This window comes from Sparus aurata, chromosome 17 (assembly GCF_900880675.1).
Source record: "Sparus aurata chromosome 17, fSpaAur1.1, whole genome shotgun sequence".
Classification (NCBI taxonomy): Eukaryota; Metazoa; Chordata; class Actinopteri; order Spariformes; family Sparidae; genus Sparus; species Sparus aurata.
The window spans coordinates 6123865-6143941 of NC_044203.1; the positions used below are offsets into that span (position 1 = coordinate 6123865).

General features: G+C 38.5%; 1 protein-coding gene across 4 annotated transcripts in view; it reads right to left on the minus strand.

The window, feature by feature from the left end:
* grik2 (glutamate receptor, ionotropic, kainate 2) overlaps positions 1-20077 on the minus strand; it is a 327295-nt gene that overhangs the window by 106630 nt on the left and 200588 nt on the right. For 3 of the 4 annotated variants that reach the window (XM_030394698.1, XM_030394701.1, XM_030394700.1), the window contains 2 exons: positions 16756-16863; positions 12075-12188 (listed from right to left, as the gene is read on the minus strand). In XM_030394698.1, the coding sequence (XP_030250558.1) occupies positions 12075-12188; positions 16756-16863 (222 nt within the window). Of the gene's footprint in view, positions 1-6632; positions 7785-12074; positions 12189-16755; positions 16864-20077 lie in introns of those variants that run through there. The other variant, XM_030394702.1, reaches the window with a different exon arrangement.

Below are 20077 nucleotides of genomic sequence, written 5' to 3' on the forward strand. Positions count from 1 at the left end.
TGATAGTGATTGGCCCCATGTTAAATGCTGTTTCAGACCTATGTCATTTTTGGTAAATCTTTATCATAAACACCAGTAATACATAGTAAATTCATAATTATTGTATTTTATTAAGCAACTGTTAAGGTTTAAAAACATCACTTGCATCTTTATAATGGTATCCAGATAATGTTGATAGATAAACAAAGTGTTACTTAACCATTTTATAATATAAACATTAGTCATTACTTTTTTGTAAACAAAAAAAAAATGCTTATAAAAAATGTATTTGTTAACAATTAAAAAACTATTATATAAAATGTGAAAAACCATGCCATTTGTTAATAATATTATAATAACATTATACGTGTATTATTAAGTGTGTATTAAGTGTATGCTTGTTACAAAAAGCACATGTGGAACTGTTTCTTTCACATGTGAAACAAATACAACATTTCCAGTGTGAATTATTAATACATTTGATCTCTATAAATCCACATATCTTTTAAAGATGAATTAGGATTTATTAAATACTGTTTTATTTAAGATACTAGAGGTGAAGATAGTGTCCTGAACAAAAGGGCCTACCTGAAATTGATCACCTGCAAAATATTTAGCCAAATATGCTGACTTACATTTACAAACAGTTCTCTTCATGATGTCTGTGTGTGCATGTTTAATAATGGTGCAAAGTACATTGTATTACCACTGTGACCACCATCTTGATTATAATTTGTAATAATGTAAATGTTTCCAATTACGGCCTTCTACTCAAACAAAAAAAAAGAAATCAGACGGATTAGCAGCTATAGCCTCACTTTAACCACACTGCAACTTTCAATGTTATCATTGCTCAAAGAGCACAGTACATAATATGCGACTCATGCGCTGCAGCATTATACCTAAGCAGCTGCATGACTGCAAGGATACTGATGTAATCTTGATGAAAGAGAAGAAAACACTGTCCACATACAGATCAATATCAGAGCTCCTGCAATGTCAAGACAAACAGTACAAACACATAAGCACACAAGTGTTTGCTTGTAGAGGCACGCTGAAGGTGAACATGTGAAGTGTACATATGCCTCCATTACCTCATGTGCAGGTATTTAAAATAGGCAAACATACCACACCTAATTACCACTGAAATATGTAAGATAGTAGGTATACTACTATTGATGACAGTAACACAGGCATGCAAGCACTGTGTTGTGCGCGTGATGTGTATACTGTATAATATATATATGTATATATATATGTATATGTATATATATATATATATATATATATATATATATATATATATATATATATATATATATATATATATATATATATTGTGTGTGTCTGTACCATACCACACATTCATTGCAACATCTAACAATCCAAGGTCGAAAGCAACGTTTCCCTTTCTTCCCATTTCCATGGTAACTGAAAACATGCCAGTGATTTTAACTTACTGGTAGTTTTCTAGAGACTTTTATTACTGTGTACAGAAGGGCTACAATTATTGATACAACCAATATTAGAGTCTAGGGAAAGGAAGAGAGGTGCCATCCTTTCATTTTAAATGTGCTCACTTCCTCAGCTACTGTGTGATGTTGTGTTATATACTCCTAAAGTCCTGCTTTGTGAATAGTGGGAGGCAATCAAACCTCCCAATTCAAAGTTATCATAGAAAAATGTTCTTCTGATTTTTGAATGGTTTTTGTTACTTTAGAGCGAAAGTTTGAAATGTGAATTGACTCATTATTATCATATAGCGTCACTCTGTATAAGAGATTAATGATCAATCAGTCAAAGTAAGTCAAACAAAACGTGCTTCAGTAACAAATATGATATCAAGTATATAAAATAATTTCCTAGATGTAAATTATACATATATTTACAAGTATGTATATACTGGATAGTATGGGTTGACCTTTTATTAGCCTGGATGATAATCTGATCTGATATTCAGCATTTTCCTGATTTCTTTTATTTGTTTTGTTTTGTTCTCTAATTAAATTGCTGATGAATACATTTACTTAAAAATGTTACTTTGGCTCTGATGTAGCTTGCATTATTCAAAGTATCTAGTAACTACATTTATTATATGTATGTAGAGAGTAAAAAGGTACAATATTTGCCTCCAAAATGAAGGGGTTGAAATATAAAGTAGCAGGAAAATGGACCTACTAATTGAGTTAACGTCCTTAGTTTCATTCCATCAATGCCTTTCAGCAGCACATATCTGACAAAGATATCTCTGCCCCCCACCCCCCATTACAACACAGCATTCTCCTATTCAATAAGTGTCAAGGTGAAACAGTTACCTGGTTGTAACAGTTTTTTTCTAAAAGTGTGGCCGCCATCAGTCTGAGTCACAGTGTAAGTGAAAGTAAACACAGAGTCTGGAACATTCAGTGATGAAAGCGCAATGCTGTCATAGATATCTACAGCTGGACTATCCTCAAAGCATTGTCTTAAGTGTAAAACCAGTTTGCAAACAACCGACTGACTTTTAGCATCTGACACAGGTGTTGACTCTGCTACCACTCTTTTCAATTTTGAATTATATGTCTCGACACACAATCACTGGCATAACTTCTATTCTTCTCCTGTCAAGACAGCAAAGCAGCCAAACCTCATGGCAGCACTACCTTCAGTGTTGTACAGTGCTTGAATTGTATACCTTGTTTTAAAACTGTAGTCTGTAACTGTTTTTTGGTTATATTTGCCAAAACTGTCAATATGATATGACAGTAGAATAAGATACAGGTCAGCTGTCTGTGGGTCCACCCAATCATTCTCGTGCATACGCTGCTGGCAGCCCCCCTCCCCCATGCAGGCGGAGTGTCTGCTCTCACCTGGTCAGATACTTTCAAACTAATAAAAATAAGAAGACTGATGAAGAAAAGCAGTGTAAAAACAAAGAATTGGACCGAGCCAGAGAGAAAACAAGGATAAATACCGGAAAATAACTGTCTACAGTGATATGAGGAATAGTGTTTGTTACTCGGGATATCTACAGTGATCTGTATGAGGTACTCGTCATTGTAATTTAGTTGTATTGATCAGAAATAAAACGATCAGGGCTTAGGTTGTTGTTGTTCATTTGAATGCGCCATCTTGGTTATCTGGCGTCCTTCTCGTGCACAACAGGCTCCTCTGTGGGGAGGGGCTTTGAAGGCAGGGCTGCAGCAGCAGAGAGGAAGAAGGAGGGACCTGGGAGCTGTATCATTCACATTTACTGGCTAAGTCCACTTTTTTCTCAAAACTCCAGACTGCAGCTTTAAGTGTTTTAACATTGACCTTGTTGGTGATCTAACGCCAGCCCAGTTGTCTGGATAAAATATTGACAATTGACATCTCTGCGAACCACAGATACGTTCACATTTGCACATGTCGGAGACCACCATATTGACATGTTCACGTTACATCTTAATGACCTGACTGTCATTTAAGGAGTTGGGAGAGTGGTGGTGGAGTCACAGGCCAAAAGGGTGCCTAGCCTAGTGAAAAGCAGAGACTTTGTTGCATCATTTGTAACTCTGAAACCACTCAATATTCTTAAGGAGTTTTATTTGTGGTGACAATAATAGACATTTTTTTATGAGAAGTCTAGGCATCTCCAGCCATGAATGTATTATTATTTATTACTATTATGTTTGTGTCGACCAAACCTTCCTAATCCTTACCTAACCAAGGGTTTTTCGTGCATGAACCTGAAAAGACCATAAGCACAGCCTAACCTGTCAATAACTGTAATTCACATATCTACATCATTTTTAAATGGTCTTTGCTAGGATTGTTTACTATGTAAATTTTAAATGTTCTATGCAGTTTCCTGGTACAATAACTGCTTTTGTTTCAGATTGCCTTTATTCTTATCTCTCTGAAAGGACCTTTAAACCATGGCAATAGTACATTTCTCCTCAGCTCCTTTAAATTATAATTTAATTCTTCTTTTATTATTTGACAATTTTCTCCGGCTCTCTGTTTGCTGCCATGTTAACTAGCGGAACAACTGTTATCTCGCATGGTGCGCACAAAGAAGTCATTGTGAGCCCATTAGCAGCTTATGACCTCTCACCTTCTGTCAACTGTGAAAGACTGTAATTATTACAAACAGTCAGTCTGCACATTAGCAAAGAGCAACTCTCAGTGGAACAATCAGCAACACCTGGGATTGTCTCTGGACATTTTAAAAGCTCTTCTCTTTCCTCTGTGTTACTGAAAGTGGTGGATAGACAGGCTTTGATATTTGTTTAACAGGAAGTTACAACATGAGAAAATTATATTTTTTCAGTCCTCACACATTTTAAAAAATACTCCAGAGCTGAATTTCACAGCTTTGAATCTTTAACTTGGTTAAACACTGTGGTGTGAAGATTGGAGAATGGATAACTAAGAATTTGGTTTAAGATGTACTGACCCAAATCATATTATTGGTCAGCCTCAAAGCCTAATCTGCTGCAATCATTGAAATGATGCAACAATTGATGCAATTTGTTAATTCGAGTTTGATTTAGGTCAACACTGACCAACACAGATTTAGCAAAGTCTGCCTTTTAAAAATTAGATCTTCAAAAAAGACGCCATTCAAAATCAATTGTAATGGCATGATGTGATTCATCCAGCACAGTTCTCCAGCTTCAATTCACATGCTTTAAAACAAATTAATCAACACAGGCCGAGTGAAGAGCATAATCTCACACATGAGCACATTGCCCAATAAGATTGTGTACATGTGTTTCTGTTCCACTGTGTGTGCCATCGGCACTATGGTTTCAACACAAAATATCACAGTAAAATTATTCAGTGAGTTTAATATTATGCCTTAGTTAAAGGTTAACATTGTTTCCAGGCACAGTCAGTGCGTTTACATGCACAGCTTAGTCAGATTACAGCCATAGTTCGACTATGCTACTCAACCAGACAACTGCAATTATTATAGTATACATGCCGGTGAGAAAATCGGATTATTGGCTGGAGCATGTCATACCCCGGTACGATAGGTGGCGCTGTCACCAGCTGCCTCGGCAGTCAAGAAAGATGGCGTACGAAGAGCGAGACGAAGCTGCATCTTTGTACATTTCGTATATGGTGTACATGATAATTACACAAACTAGGTGCACCATGGCGCTCTTTCTTACGGTGATTTCGGAGGAAAGACGCCGCCGCCGCTGCTGCCGCCGTCCTTCTACTTCCGGCTCACGGCCCCGGGGAAAAATCTCGCGCCTGCGCAGAACGCAAAATCCGATCCGATCTGATGAAACGTATACATGCAGGAGTAATGCGACTATCAATCGAATAATCTGGGTGCTTTAATTCGACTATGAGAAATCTGATCCGGTCCAATTTTAGTCAGACTAAGGTGTACACATGCATCTTAAAGATCCAATCATAGTCGGACTAACACAATAATTCGGTTTTCTTGAGTGTCATGTAAACGCACTGAGTGATCAGCTGATAAAATACAATTTGAAATGTTAAATTATACTATGATTTATCTTTAATTGATTATGCTACTAACACTGTTATGGCTGTTACTTAACATCCTCTTCATCATTCTCTTTCAAACACACACAATCATGTTACTTAACTATGTTACATTTTTCCACTTTTCAAATTTGAAACCTTGTTCACCTTCAAAAAGATGCCATCCATTTGCATGATAGGTAGTTAAGCAGCTCATCTAATCCGAGAAAGAAACCAATAGGGACTAAACAAGCAGAATACCTTCATTAATTTCATTACCTTTTTATAGAATAATCCACTGTGAGTCACCCAATCTAACAAAGTCCAATAGTTGCAAACTATTCTAATACTAACTTAACAAGATTGATCAATTCATGGTAAAGTGTGTATAGTGTGGTGAGACGCTTAGTGATGGTGACGTTGAAGTCATAGGACTGTGGCGTAATTCATGTAGGCCTATAGCCAATAACATTGGCTTTTTAACTCTAGTCATGTCATATATCCTTCAAAAATCACAATATTTATTTTCTGAATAAATTGTGTGAGAACCATAAAGTTGTGTTTATTTTCGGCATTAAGCCAAAATCCAATTCATAAATCCCATTGGCTTATAGTACTAGGAACAAGGTAATGCTAGTCGATGGGTCTGCCTACAAAAATATGTTATTCCTGCAGCCCCCCAAACAAAATCAAATACGATCAGTCTATCTATGTGTGCAGACTGTGGAATGTGATTGAAAGGTCTGCACAAAGAGAGTAAGTGGATTTTAAGATTATTTTGTCAAAATGATTATAATTGCTAAATACAATTCTATTGTGTGTAATAAGGAATTAAGTAAAATTTAATGGGTTTGCATGATGGTATGAGTATCAGATCTCAGACAGATACAAGCATGTGTAGGGTTACAGCCTACCCCACCAGCCTGAATACACAACACAAACACAAATACACACTCTTCCTCCTGTCTCCTGCAGTGAGGCTGGCTGCAGACAGAGGCCAGTGCATCTTTAATTAAAAAGTTAGAGTGAAGGAGAAGAAGACTATCTCTCCAAAGCAAACCTAATTAAAGCTATACCACTAACATGTCTCTCTGCAGACTCTCCTTAAACACAAAATAAAGCTCATTCTTCTCCAACAAATTAAAAACAATGGATTTTGTGCATCAGAAAAAAAAACAAATGATACTGCCTTATTTCAGTTTTAAAACATTTATTTTAGTATTATTGATTCCCTTCCATGCAGCGTGGCTGCTGCAGAGAACAAAGCAAAGCATTCAGGTGCTCTGGGCATGTGAGGGTAGACTTACACATAACATGTTTTGTATGGGAGCTTTGTACACTAATCAGCCAAACCATTAAAACCACTGGCAGTGAAAGTGAAAACATTGATCATCTCATTGCAAAACAATATTCTACTGGGAAACCTTTGGTCCCAAGGCCACTGCTCAGGAATGACCCAAGGAATGTGGCAAAGAGCTCAAAATAGCAACCTGACTTCCAAATTCACCAGATTCCAATTGAATCGTGCATCGGTCAAACACATTGGAACAAGTGTAACGCATGGTGGCCAAACAGGGGAGGGGGTGCACATAAATACTATACCTCTACAGTACATCAAGTTTTGAACTAGGACACAGAAACATAAAATAAATAAAGATAACCACCTCAGTGTATTACTGATTTGTAAAGAAAACCATATACAAATATTGAAAATTAAATTGTTCACATCTTGTGTTTCAATTTGTGGCAGATGACATTCTTATGTAATTGTTGGACTATTTGGTAATCTAATTTACCCCAGATTAACATACACTGTCAACTGGTTTTCTACACTGAAGGTTATATTCAAGTCAACCCACAAATGTTTAACAATACACTGAAAAGTTAATAAAGATAAAAGTGGATAGTTAAACAAAAGATTACTTGCACAAATTCAAGGTTATTCAAAAGCAGTCATTACATCGAGGACATTTATGTTATGTGTTCTGGTAATATAATTGTGTTACAGTTTGTCTGATGTCCCTTCTATAATCATTTGATGGCAACACTGGCTTCTGGAGACATTTTAGAAAAATTAGATGCATCACTCAGCAGATAATTGCCAGGATATGTTATACTAACAACATGCATACGTTTGATAGCTCCATCATTTAGTTTAATGATCCTTCACAGTACTTATTTGTCAGCATGATCCAGTAATTGATGCAACTGGTCCTATTCATTCATTATTTTTCCACATCTGTCCCTTGCCTGAATGTGGCACATTTGGGAAGGTTGGTGAGCTCTTGCACTGGCTTGTTTGCATTTTGTACCGTCTGGTCCAAGAAAAATCGCCCTGAAAGCTGAAAGGCAAATGGAAATGAGACTAATGTAAGACCACAGCCTTTGTCATTTTTCATCCAATGTTGCAATCAGTGAAGGGTTTGCTGTCATTCTCTCTCATGTATAAGCTTTCCACTTTCTCATTTCAGATGCGCTATTTGTTTCACAAACATTTGGACTTGAGTATCCACAGCGGGCTGTTTAAACATTACAATGCGGGCAAGACACTACTAAATGTTAGTAGTCATCCTTAGATTTCGGATTTTGCTTAAATCTAAGGTGTCAGAGCTGACAGGTAAAACATATGACATGTAGGATGGTGGCTGTAGATGTACAATGTTTGTTAAAATTAAATTGTGCAGAAATGTTATTTCTAATACAGAATACAAAATACAGAATAAAAAAAAAAAAGTCAGTTACCGTATTGGTATCGGCTAAAAAGAAAAGATATATATCAAATGTCCCCTCAACCAAACCAATGTCATGGACCGGTAATTCATTCTGGTTATAGGAAGACACTAAAAATGTCATTCTGCTGATGGGGACATCAGATCAGAAAGCATAATGTAAGCTTTTCATAGCAGTGACAATCAATGTATTTATATTACTAGTTTGGAGGACTTATGGATAGCAAGCAGGTTAACTAGAAATAATCAATTGATGATAAATATACTTTATCCTATACAATGGATGGTTCAGCACCACATATTTTATTATCAAATAAGGTGTCTAAGATGGGGCAACTGCTGCACCAAAACTGCCAGATAAGCCTCTGCCACTGGGTATCTTTTTCGGCCTTTTGGTGAAAAAAAAAAGAAAGAAAGAAAGAAACATTTGCTTAAATGCACAGTAGGGTATTTTGCAACACCCTAATTTGTACATTAGTACATTTGTACAGTTATCTGTATTTTAGACCAGTCTGCGTGTAGCTTTATATATTCTGCAGTGACTAATTAAACCTGGGTTGTTTTCGGTGCAAATGGTAGCAGGCACGCTCCTTGCTCTCTTTAAGACATTACACAGTATATTATCTGCAGCTCCAGCCATTAGCCTTAAGGTACTTCATTTCAACCACAACATTACGGGAGTGATTTCCAAAGTAGATAAACTGTTGATAGGCCAAGATCTCAACAGTAATTACATCATGTTTTATAGTACATAATCCCTAAGAAAATTATGAGAAGCTGGATGAAAGTGTGCATCAATCAAATGTAACAAACCCAATTATTGTCAGCCCTCCCTTCTTTTCCTCACTGCTCACAGCCATCACACATCTCCCCATGACTCAATCCTGATATGGCAATTACAGCCGTAGAGAGTCTTTGCTAATAACTGCAATCCAATCACTTCACAGCACGAGCGGAAGGAAAGAAGGCCCATGATAAATAATGACAACCCACAATTTACTTGATATTGTTATTTTTACGCTTGCCTCCTCAATAATAGGATCTTATATGTCTTTAATTTGGCTTGCTTCTACAAGTTTCCCTCCAGTGTCATGGTTCTCATAGGGCACATAGTCGGTGCCTACTGTCTGCAGGAATAGGCATGCATATGTTAACATACAAGTACAGGAGGTATGTAAAGAGGTGACAAAAGATTGCTCAGCATCAGCTTTTTTTGCATTAAGTCTGTGAGATATTAACTGTTAAATCTGTGTACACCACTAGCCCATTAGTAAGTAAGAGCAACTGCAAAGCCGGACTTAAGCAAATATTATGGGTTTCTGGTGTTGTTGCCATCCAAAGGTGGAGATGCACCCCTGAAATACATCAAAATACCGGACTGTACAAAATGAAACAAAATAATGTTAGCCAGCTAGCTAGTAAGTGATGGAGACTTCAGTAAGCTTGTAGTGATTGTTTTATTTTTGGTTTAAAGACAAGGCCCATTATATATAGAAAAAAAAATAGAGTTCTAATAATAAGTTTGCCTCTGAAATATCTCCATTTGGATGACCCTGTTGCCCTGACATTTCACACTATAATATCAATATATCCATGCTCAACATGCATAGACTTGAGGGTTAGGGCTAAGTGGTAGGGGCAAGAGCTGCTTTTGGTTTTCCCCTTAGTCGTATCTTTTTGAGGAGATAGGGACCTTGAAGGAATAGCTTTGTATTATAGAAAATGTGCTTCTTGATTGTGTTGCTTGAAGATCAATATGACTCTCATGTCTGTGTGCTGAAGCTCAGAGTTGATTAGCTTAGCCTAGCATAAAGAGTGGGTGTTGAAGGAAACAGCTGTCCAGCTAGCTACTAAAGTCGGTTGGATTAGCATTCACGCAAAATTGTTATGATGCCTGAAGAAAGATATTACTGTAAAAATACAGATCAGAAAGACTTTAAAGATACAGCTCCTTCTCAAAGTTCTGTTTGAATTCCTCTGTTTTTCGCACCACTGGACAGAGAAACAATAAAACATGCCTGATAAATTGGCTGATGGGAGGCAGAGCTGTAAACAATGAAATCTTATTGGACAATCAATCAGTCAATGTTCCTTGCCTGAGCCTGCTCCCGCCAAATTGGAGTCCTCCAAAGTGGTGAAGTCAACTGGCAATTTGAGAGTGCAGTGCTTTGGGATACTCTACTTCAATTGAGACGGAGAGCAACGTCCCCAGAAAGTGCTCTAAACAGAAAGGGCAGCTCAGGCAAAGCACTGAAGGATTTTTCAAGAGGAAAAGCTTAAAAATAATGACATCTTTGGAGGGAGTGTGTTATAGCTGAGAGCTGTTCTAGCCTTCTATAATTGGTCCCACATGTAGCACCATTACAATTTGATTTGGCTATAAACAGACATTTAAAGTTACAATATTTAATTTGCACATTGTCAGCCCAAAATGGCAGCTAGAGGTGAATGTTGGAATCCTGCTTCTTTGCTGGGAAATAAGTTTAGATAACATAAGTGAACTGCAGAGAGCAGGTTTAAGTTTACTAAATGGTCAGGGTATTACTTTTCACCAAAGATGTAATTAAATGCCAGTCTGACTTAAAGGGATATTCCGGTGTAAATTTAATCCATGGTCTAACACACCGTAAAACTGTGTTAGACTCCCTCTCAAGAGATAAATTTTGCAGACCGCTAGCTAACGTAGTTTTAGCATCCTCAGAAATGACCGCACGACAACATTACATTGCAGTAAATGGGTCCAAATATACAACCGCCATCAAAAAGCCACAAATAATGTTGAGAACAGCACCAAACTTCAGCAACATTAGAAATGGGGTTCCAGCACATAATAATGTAGTAATGTAATGTAACGCAGTAATGATCATCATTGAGCTGCGGAACTCTACTGCGCTCGGTAATCGACTCACAGGGCTTCCCCACAACAAGGAAGGCTTCTCGGGTGGTGAGATTTGTTTATCTATTCTGACAAATCCGGCAATGCTATCAAATGTTTGATGCCTCGAAATATGTGCTGGAACCTGGTCTCAGTTTGGAAAATCCGAAAATGCTGCCCTTGCGTTCTCGTGTGGACGGCAAATCCGCATACTTTGGGTATCGATGACGCCATCACCCCATCCCTCGACCTCTAGCCTTCGACCTCTTAACCACGCGATGTCTCATAACAACAACAACAATGGCGGACTACATGCTTGTGTTCGTGCCACAGAAGATATTGAGCCTATTAGGGTTACTAGGGCAAAACATTATGCTTCTCCTGCCACTACGCTGAGCCAAAGGATTATGGACAACCGACTAGCCATTTTTGTCTTCTTCTTTGTGTGTTTGGTTTCCTTCTACTATCTGTCTGTATACAGTGCGCAAGCTTTATGCCCATGCTCCATCTCCTCTTCTCCATTTGTGGTGAATTTCAAGCACCACCTATAGGCTAGAATATGAACTACAGCATGTTGAGTCGTTTTTAACGGATCCTTTTAGACGCAAATATTCTTGAAACGATGCCAAGGAAGACGGGGGAAAAACAGATCGTTTTGGTACGTGTGGACATGGCCTCAGACTCCAGCCCGGGCAGATTGTTGTCCAGTTTCTGTAGTCTGCACAAGGCTTTAGCCATATCTTTCCTCTGGCCTTTATGCTACACCAAACCATACTGTATAAACCTGCTATAGAGCCACAGGGGAAAAGGGCATCATGGGCCTCCCACCGACTGCTTCTTTCACGCTGTGCTCTGTGTATGCACCAAGCCACCTTCGGGTTATGACTTTGTCATTGATAGACACACTATTGTCACACAACACAACATGCTACTAAAATGCAAAAGCTGCTTAACAGCTGAATGAAAAAGTGAACAATGGAGCAACTTCAGAAAACAAACAAATGCACTAAAAAAATAGATTAGGCTACCAGTATGGTGGAGATAATCAGGGATCGATTGGATAAGGAATCGGAGACATTAGTCGTCTTTCCCTTCTGGTTGTCTGTCATGTTCAGGCCACTTGGAGGGTCCCAGGTACCAATCTGTAAACGAAACACACATTTAGTAATACTTTCATGATAGATCGATAGATACATGTAAATTACAGTTATACAGGCATTCAGAACAAATAACGCGACTGGCGGTGGCTTCAATTACTGCACACTTTGTTAATTAAGATGATAATAATAGTAAGATAACTATGAAGCTAATACAAGGCTTCTTTGCTGTTGGCTCACCACATTTCAACCATTTTACATGAAAGCAGTAAGCATACTTCCAACCAGAAACAGCCAATTTTGTGACAAGTTCCTCTTTGAAACTCGCTCATTGTGAGAGGAACAGCAGGTTAAATTAAGCAGAGGTTGAAGGGCAGTAGTTACTCTCATACATTCTGTTTCAGTAAATACAGACTGCACAGTGTAATCACAGTGGGAAAATGAAACTATTTGAGTATAGATTGGTTCCTTATAAGTCTAACCTGCAACATGCTATTCAGTCTGCCACTGAGCTAGATTTTCTAGGTAAAAAAAAGGTTGAATGACAGCACAAAAGAAGCACAACTGTGATCAAACAACAACACAGGAAGAGGTTTTATTTTTCCCAGCCGCTATCCCCAGGTTACAATGGAACAACTGGGTTAACTGTGAAAACTCTACACTGCAAAAGAAAAAGAATGGTGCTGATGGAGGAGCCAACAAAGGTGAAGAGGGAGAGTGATAGAAACCGTGCTAAAACAAGAGTAAACGGACAGGCACTAACACAACAGAGAGCACCGGAGTCTGTCCCCCCGTTGATATGTGTTTCACCTTACCACTTGAATTCTAGATGGTTCAAAACCAGCATTCTTTTTACTAGATTATTCTTGTGGTTGTTTTTTTTTTTTTTTTACATCTATGCACAATAGCCAGACTTCTAACAGTAGCCATGTTGCTAACACTGTCCTTGCAACAGCTGTGCCAACAGTTAGGTTGTCATGGTGACAAAATGATCCCCCTAAGTCATTTTACAACAAAAGACGCTCACTATCTGCAGAGCTAAAACCACATTTCCTACTGCTGCAGTTTCACAGAAAAACATTTAATGAGTGAAGCTAGTGAAAGTTGACTATTATAATAAAGTAGGCTAGTCTCAAGTGAGTTACGCACAAAGCAAAACATTTGCCATTTTCTGAATTTGTTGACAACAGATCAGTTTAAATTATGTTAGGGAGCATTTTTATACAATCTGCGGGAGTAATGTGTCACGTTGCAGCCTCAGTTAGCTTTTAAATGAAGGGCTGCAGGTGACATGCTGCACACCTCCAACTCCTCAGTGAGGTAACCAACTCCTCCACCCTCATTGGTTTTATTAGGTTCCCTGTTAGCATTGTGTTTATATTCAAAAAGGTGCAAAATTGGCTTATTACTTGTTATTCGCTTTTACAACCAATCCTCCACCATCACCTTGTCAGAGAACTAACCTTACAGCCGTTATCCGTTATACATAATTGTGACTCCTGCTTCTGCAACTCTCTTGCTGCTTCATGGAGCACATGAGTTTGTAACTGCTGCATCTCATCTGACTAAGCACTGATTAAACAACAACAGGCAACAGGGCTGCACGATATGCCGATTATTTCGACAGTTATTGCGATTGCGATATCATTTGTGATTATTATGGATGATTAAAATGATCGTCTGTTTCTGCTTTAACTTTGCTCTACCGCAACTACGGTATGGTTAGAGTTGGGCAACTTAAACAACTGGTCATACACGCTAGATGACCATCTGCCACTCAATCCGCCACACTCTTCACTTCTGTCATGCTTCATAAAGGACACAGTTCCTCCTGCTTTTAGCAATACACACAAATTTCTAGTGACACAACCTTCCAATTAAAATGTTTACAACTTTCTTTTTTCAATTGATAACACTGACATGTACAGTAAAGACATACACTGTAATCTGACTCCCCCTCTTTGTATTCTGGATGCATACAGAGAAAAAACACGTACCCCCACCCTGAGGACACAGTTGACAGGCATGTGAACCCTCCTCACTTTCTTCTAGAGTCCCACAGGGAATAATATTCAAGATTATATAGGATCTGGATTGGCCCTGTGGCCTTTAGAATGGTCAATAGAGGACAACACTGAGGAGGGCTAAAAGGAGGAGGGGGGCATGCTGGGGAAACAAGGAGGAAGAAGAGGATGGTAAAGCTATTGGATCGTGCCTCAAGGCTTCTTTTTTCGTTTCTCAGCTTTCCCTCAAGTCTCCACACTGAAGCATCCCCATAAGCAACCCTCCGCACCCCATCCAACCCCACTGCCCAGAGCATCACTAGAAGGGACCACAAACACTCCAACCCACAACAGCCACACACTCCTCAGGGCTCCTCTGATGCCCCGTGTGAGGGCCTGAGATAGGCTTTGTAATTGCAAATCAACTCTTTAATTCAGGCTTCACGAGGCTGGAGGGCTTCTGAAGGGGTTTTTATTAATAGAGTAAATTATTCATGGAGGTGCAGGCGCACACAGCACACAGACCAGAGGTCAGGAACTGCTGAGAGGCGAGCACCAGTGAGGATGCTGAAGTGTGAAGTGTTTGCAGTTTCATTTGAGAATATTATTTGTATCGGCGGTGTTAGCAGCTTCTCTTCCCACTGATAATCTCATGAATCTAAAATTGAGTGTGGAACACTAGAGAGATGTCTTTCCTAGGAAAAGATGTAAACTATAGATGCACCTATTCATGTGAGACGGGTGGAGTTTAGATTTTGCTTGGATGTTAGCCAAATCTTTAAAAGTTACAATCCAATAAGTTTCCACGTTGAGCAGCACAACATTTTGAACTACATAAAAGTAAAGTGACAGGGGCTACACATACAGATCATTAACATGCAAACTCCTCTTCAGTATATTTATATCCACATGGACAGCTAAGACACGTGTCTGTCCTTGCTGGATCCCTCACAGTAAACTGATGGAATGTAAGCCACTGTTCGGATCGCAAAGTCAAATGAAAACGCAAATGTCTGCAAAATAGTTGACCCTCCTCAACTCATTTGAAATTACTTAAAATGTATCATCGTGATTAAGCTTTGAACACATTTTACTAAGTGAGAGCACAGCACATATTGATCTACCAAAATTGTAGATGTAGAAACATGCACAAAATATGTTTTAATATGTATATGTGTTTTAGTTTTTTAGATGTGCTTACTTTCATGAACAGAGCATAAAAAAAATATTTCCCCAGTTCCTACATTAGCCTTTTGCTTTTCATGCTTTTATTTCTTATGTTCAAAAGCTCAATGTGCTCGTGACTACAAAATAAACTACAATCAAAACTACTGACTGACTATCTCTCTGTATCTGTCACAGCTCTCATTGATTACTGGCACTACTGCACATTGTCAAAACATTTTGTTCTTTACTCATTATGGATTTAATCTTGTCAGCAAGTTCTCCTGCTGCCAGTAGAGCACAACCTGCAGGAGGTCTGTTAACATAGGGAGGAAATGATTGCCACCATGATAAATAGACTGCATCTTTCTACTTTAATGGACAAGGCACTTTACAACTTACTTTTCACTCACCCATTCGCACACACAGTCACACATGTATGGTGATGAGCTGCCAAGGTGCTCACCTGCCCATCTGTAGTAACATGTGGTTCAGTGTCTTTCTTAAGGACACTTCCTATATGTGGACCGAAGGAGCTGGGGATGAAATCACCAACCCTGTGATTGGTTGATGACCACTCTATCTTTTGAGCCAGAAGGGCAAAAAAAGATTCTAGAGTTGTAAAACCTTAACTGTGCACAGTCTCTGCATTTGATTAGTTCCATACGCATCCATCTTTTAGTCTAAATGACCTTACTGGATCATTTTTTTTTTATCTCTTTACAGATACACGCCATCACCACTGATTAAACATATCTTTTGTGCCTTCTCTTATCATGCACAGAGAGAAGAGTAAACATGAGAGGGTTCTGAGTGAAATAAGAAAAGCAGCTTGAGTTCCTTGCAAGCTTTGAAATAAGTTTGATTTGTCGCATAAACACACAGACAGACAGTCAGATTGTATTGTTAGCTAGCTGGATCTAACATCTCTATTCTTACTTGTCACTCGACATTTGTGTAAAAGGATGCTGGCCTGCAAAAAAACCTTCCAGCAGACAAATTCACAAAAAAAAGGAGGCAAGATCTCCTTTTCTGAATAGTGAGCCAAATGCGGCAACAAAGAGGTAGTATCCCTCACCGCCGCTTAGTAAGAAAACACTGTCGAGGGAAACACTATCATGCTATGTCACACTGAAAAAGATTGGAACTGAAAAAGAAGGGACCTCTGAAGGGCTCACACAGATGGAGAGAATAACGCAGACATAAATAACTCTTTCAATCTACACTCTGTATGTATAGTATTATATTAAGATATCAGATTTGACTGAAGAGAGTCTCAGACCTGTTTTGTGTCCTGATCTGAGTTTAATCCAGATGTACTGCACTACTTGTGTGTTGATCTTCGATGAATCACTGGTACATTCACACATTAATTTAATATGTTCTATCTCATCATCAAGTTGTCGCTCAGAAGGGCACAAACACACACACACACACACACACACCTTCTCAAGCCCCTCCTCCTTCAGACTGATGACATCGAGGTCAAAGTCTGTCCTCAAGCCGTTGGTCCGGTTGAAAGTGATTCTCCCTGTCAGGCCATCCCAGTGGGCCTAATGAGAGAGAGAGGCAGAGACACAGAGAATATCAACGAAAACATCCAACCATCAGCATCAAGTCTGCCACTCCACTTTCAAATATCTTTTTGATTGCAATGGTTGAGGGAAAGCAGTCAAAGAATGTGAACAAACACCCTCTTTCAATTTCTCCCTCTTCTACACACTGTTTCTTTCTGTACAGTCTTCTCTGGCATCAAGGTGCCTACACACTCTGTGGGACTGCATTTGTAACAGTGGGAAGGCAATTACCCAATCTTTACAGATATTTAGGGGTGTGATAGGATACAATGTAGCATGAAAGTGGCTCAGAGCAGGAAAGGCTTTTTTTCTCAGGTACAGCAAATCCTCACAATGCTGCTCCGACTGGAAGCCGGGGACTTCAGGGCCTATCTTTAGTCAGATGAGTGGGAGTCACAGATCTGGAAGTTACTCACTCAGTACAGACAACTGTGCTGGAAAGCATTTGTCATACTACTTTGACTCAGAGTCTGAATGTCTCTCCATTGTTACCAGCGCTGTTCACAGAAACAAGGATATGTCGCTCCAGTGGAGAATTATTATGAATGACAGTCACAGAGGATGAGGGGAGGCATATCTATCAACTGTTGAGGCAAGCTAATAATATGTGGATTTTCTTATCCACAAACAGTCATTATACAGACATTATATTGTCATGTTATCTGCTACATTTGCCACGAAATCTAGTATGGATATTTATAGTTCCCAGAGGAGGAGTCCTGTAAATGTTGGTGTCTTAACATCATGCCACAGCAGGGACATACATGTCTAGAGATTCACAGATTGATCAGCCAGAGACCGGAAAAACTGCTGTTTTTTGGCATGATAGGCCATAACCTACTCTGATAGACACTGTGCCGGTCAAATTTGCACTTATGCCACACACTGCCCCAGTGCTAGTCCAAACATAAAGAAACCTAATTTATGTGAGTCTTTATTGCGTTTCTCGTATGAGTGGTTCATCACAGATACAGAGCGAAAGTGGGAAAGTAAAACATAGTAGCTGAAGATTAGGAATTATGCTTTTTTAATATAGAAAAACAATAGGCTCCATTGTATGAATCTTAACCACCAATGTTTTGTTCCCACTGACTCACTCAACTGCAGTACATTACATACAAACCCTTTCTGTTTTTAACATTCACTGTTGGAGTCCCGGAGATGCTGTAATTCACTGTGTAAATGCTTAGCAATCAGCTAATGGAGCACTTTATTTTGAGTCTTGTGTGAGTGAGATGGAGAGAAGGTCCTGTATTCTAGCGATGTTTCTAAGCAGATGTTAAAAGTTATTTAATAGTCAAGTCGCCCTTTTAAAAATTTGGAAATCTGAATCAACCAAGGAAATTGCAATTGGTGCAACTTTATTCATGTCAGGTCATGATTTGAAATTGTAAACTAAAAATATCAATGGCCGTGAAACTTAGTTAGCACATCTATACTCCTGAGAGGATTAACCATTTCCATTTTGAACATTCCATGATCTGTCCGTGGTCCAGAGGCAAAAATGAGCTCGCATTTAGTAACAGCTTCTCACAGTCTTTGCCCAATATGTAAAGTTTGTAAGAGAACTAAATCTCACATTATTTTAGGAATATAGCCATTGTCAGGACATAATGTAATGTTGTGCACATTACAATCAGAACCATTGACCAGACTTCAGTCTGCTGTAGACATTTATTATTCTTAGTTGATAATTCTGTTGTATATTGGTGACCCACTGAACTTTCCTTTTACATCACTATGAGACCAAATGTTTTCCACTTGCCTGCTTTGCATTCATTCATTCGCAACAACTACTGGACTGGTTTCCATGACATTTGGTGTACATCAGTTCCTAATGTTATTGTCACCCTTGATATGTATAGCACCACCTTTACCTCAAAATCTCAATCGAAAGAAAAGAGATATAAAAATAACAACCAGACTGCCTGACAAATGTCAGCACTGTCACGGTCCTTAGAGGCTTAACCTTTGTAAAATCAATCACCTCAATGCTTATCTCCGTTAGAGCCACCCTCTGAAACTAAAGACAAACAACAAAGCAATAGGAAAATAAATAAACAAATAAATAATAACGCAACAACATTTAGAATTAAGCATATCATTACTCTATTTTATTATCTTTATATTTTGAGGTATGGCCGCCTCTGACTCTAGGGGATGTTCATGTTGTTTTTAAGCTAACCAATATGCTCAATTTCACATTAATATCACTCCTTTTGTATTGGTATATTTTAACAGGATTTTTATTAGCCTGCAAATGGATAGTCAGTCTACCACTGCTGTTAGCTGATATTGATTTACACATTACTATCGGACTTGATTTCAGGAAAGTTTTCAAAAACAAAAATTAAAAAAATCAATGTCTTTGTGGCAACATTTTACAAAATAAAACATTAACGACTAGGTTAGGTCTGTTTGTTTATGTCCTAAGCAAGCCCTTAAACAGCTTGTATATAATGAAAGGCAGAGTTGAGAGCTATGAAGTCATAGCCAAAATTACTAAAAGGAAACATTTTTGATCTCATTTACAAATCAAGAGAAAACGTAAAAGCTTTTTTTTGGACAGAACCAGTAAAAGGTTCGAGCATCAAGTGGAGAACACTATTTTATCAAAGGCACAGAGTAACCTTGACTTTAGAGAGGCTGAGAAACATGTTACTGGATTCAAAGAAGTCACATTTCAATTGGGTGCTTTGCTGTGGGGCACATTCCTATGCACCTCAGCGAAAGCATCCAGCACCATTGCACACCAGCACAGTGACCCTTTGGTTTCACTGCCACAAAATAGGTGGTTGATGCTTTTAAGGAGGTTTTGGTCTAGTTGAAGATTCTAAAAAAGAGGCACTAAGGGTAAGAGTTCTACAAAAAACTTCACTTCAGCCAGCAAAGAGGTTCTGAAACAGGGGTCAGCTGACCTCAAGAAGTCTATAAGGGGTTCAGAAGTGACCCCAGTAAAACAACAATGTACTTCATTTGAATTATGTGCGTGCTTTTAAAATTATTTCTATTAATGCTTACTATCAAATTTCACATGTATTGCACTGCTGGTGCAAAAAAGGGCAGGTCAGTTCACCGGTATGGCAGTATTTTAATTTATTTGTGTGATTTTCATTGTTCATACGATACATAATTATAACCTGTGGGCATTGATTAAGTGGTTAAATATAAAATAAAGAGATTAAATTTG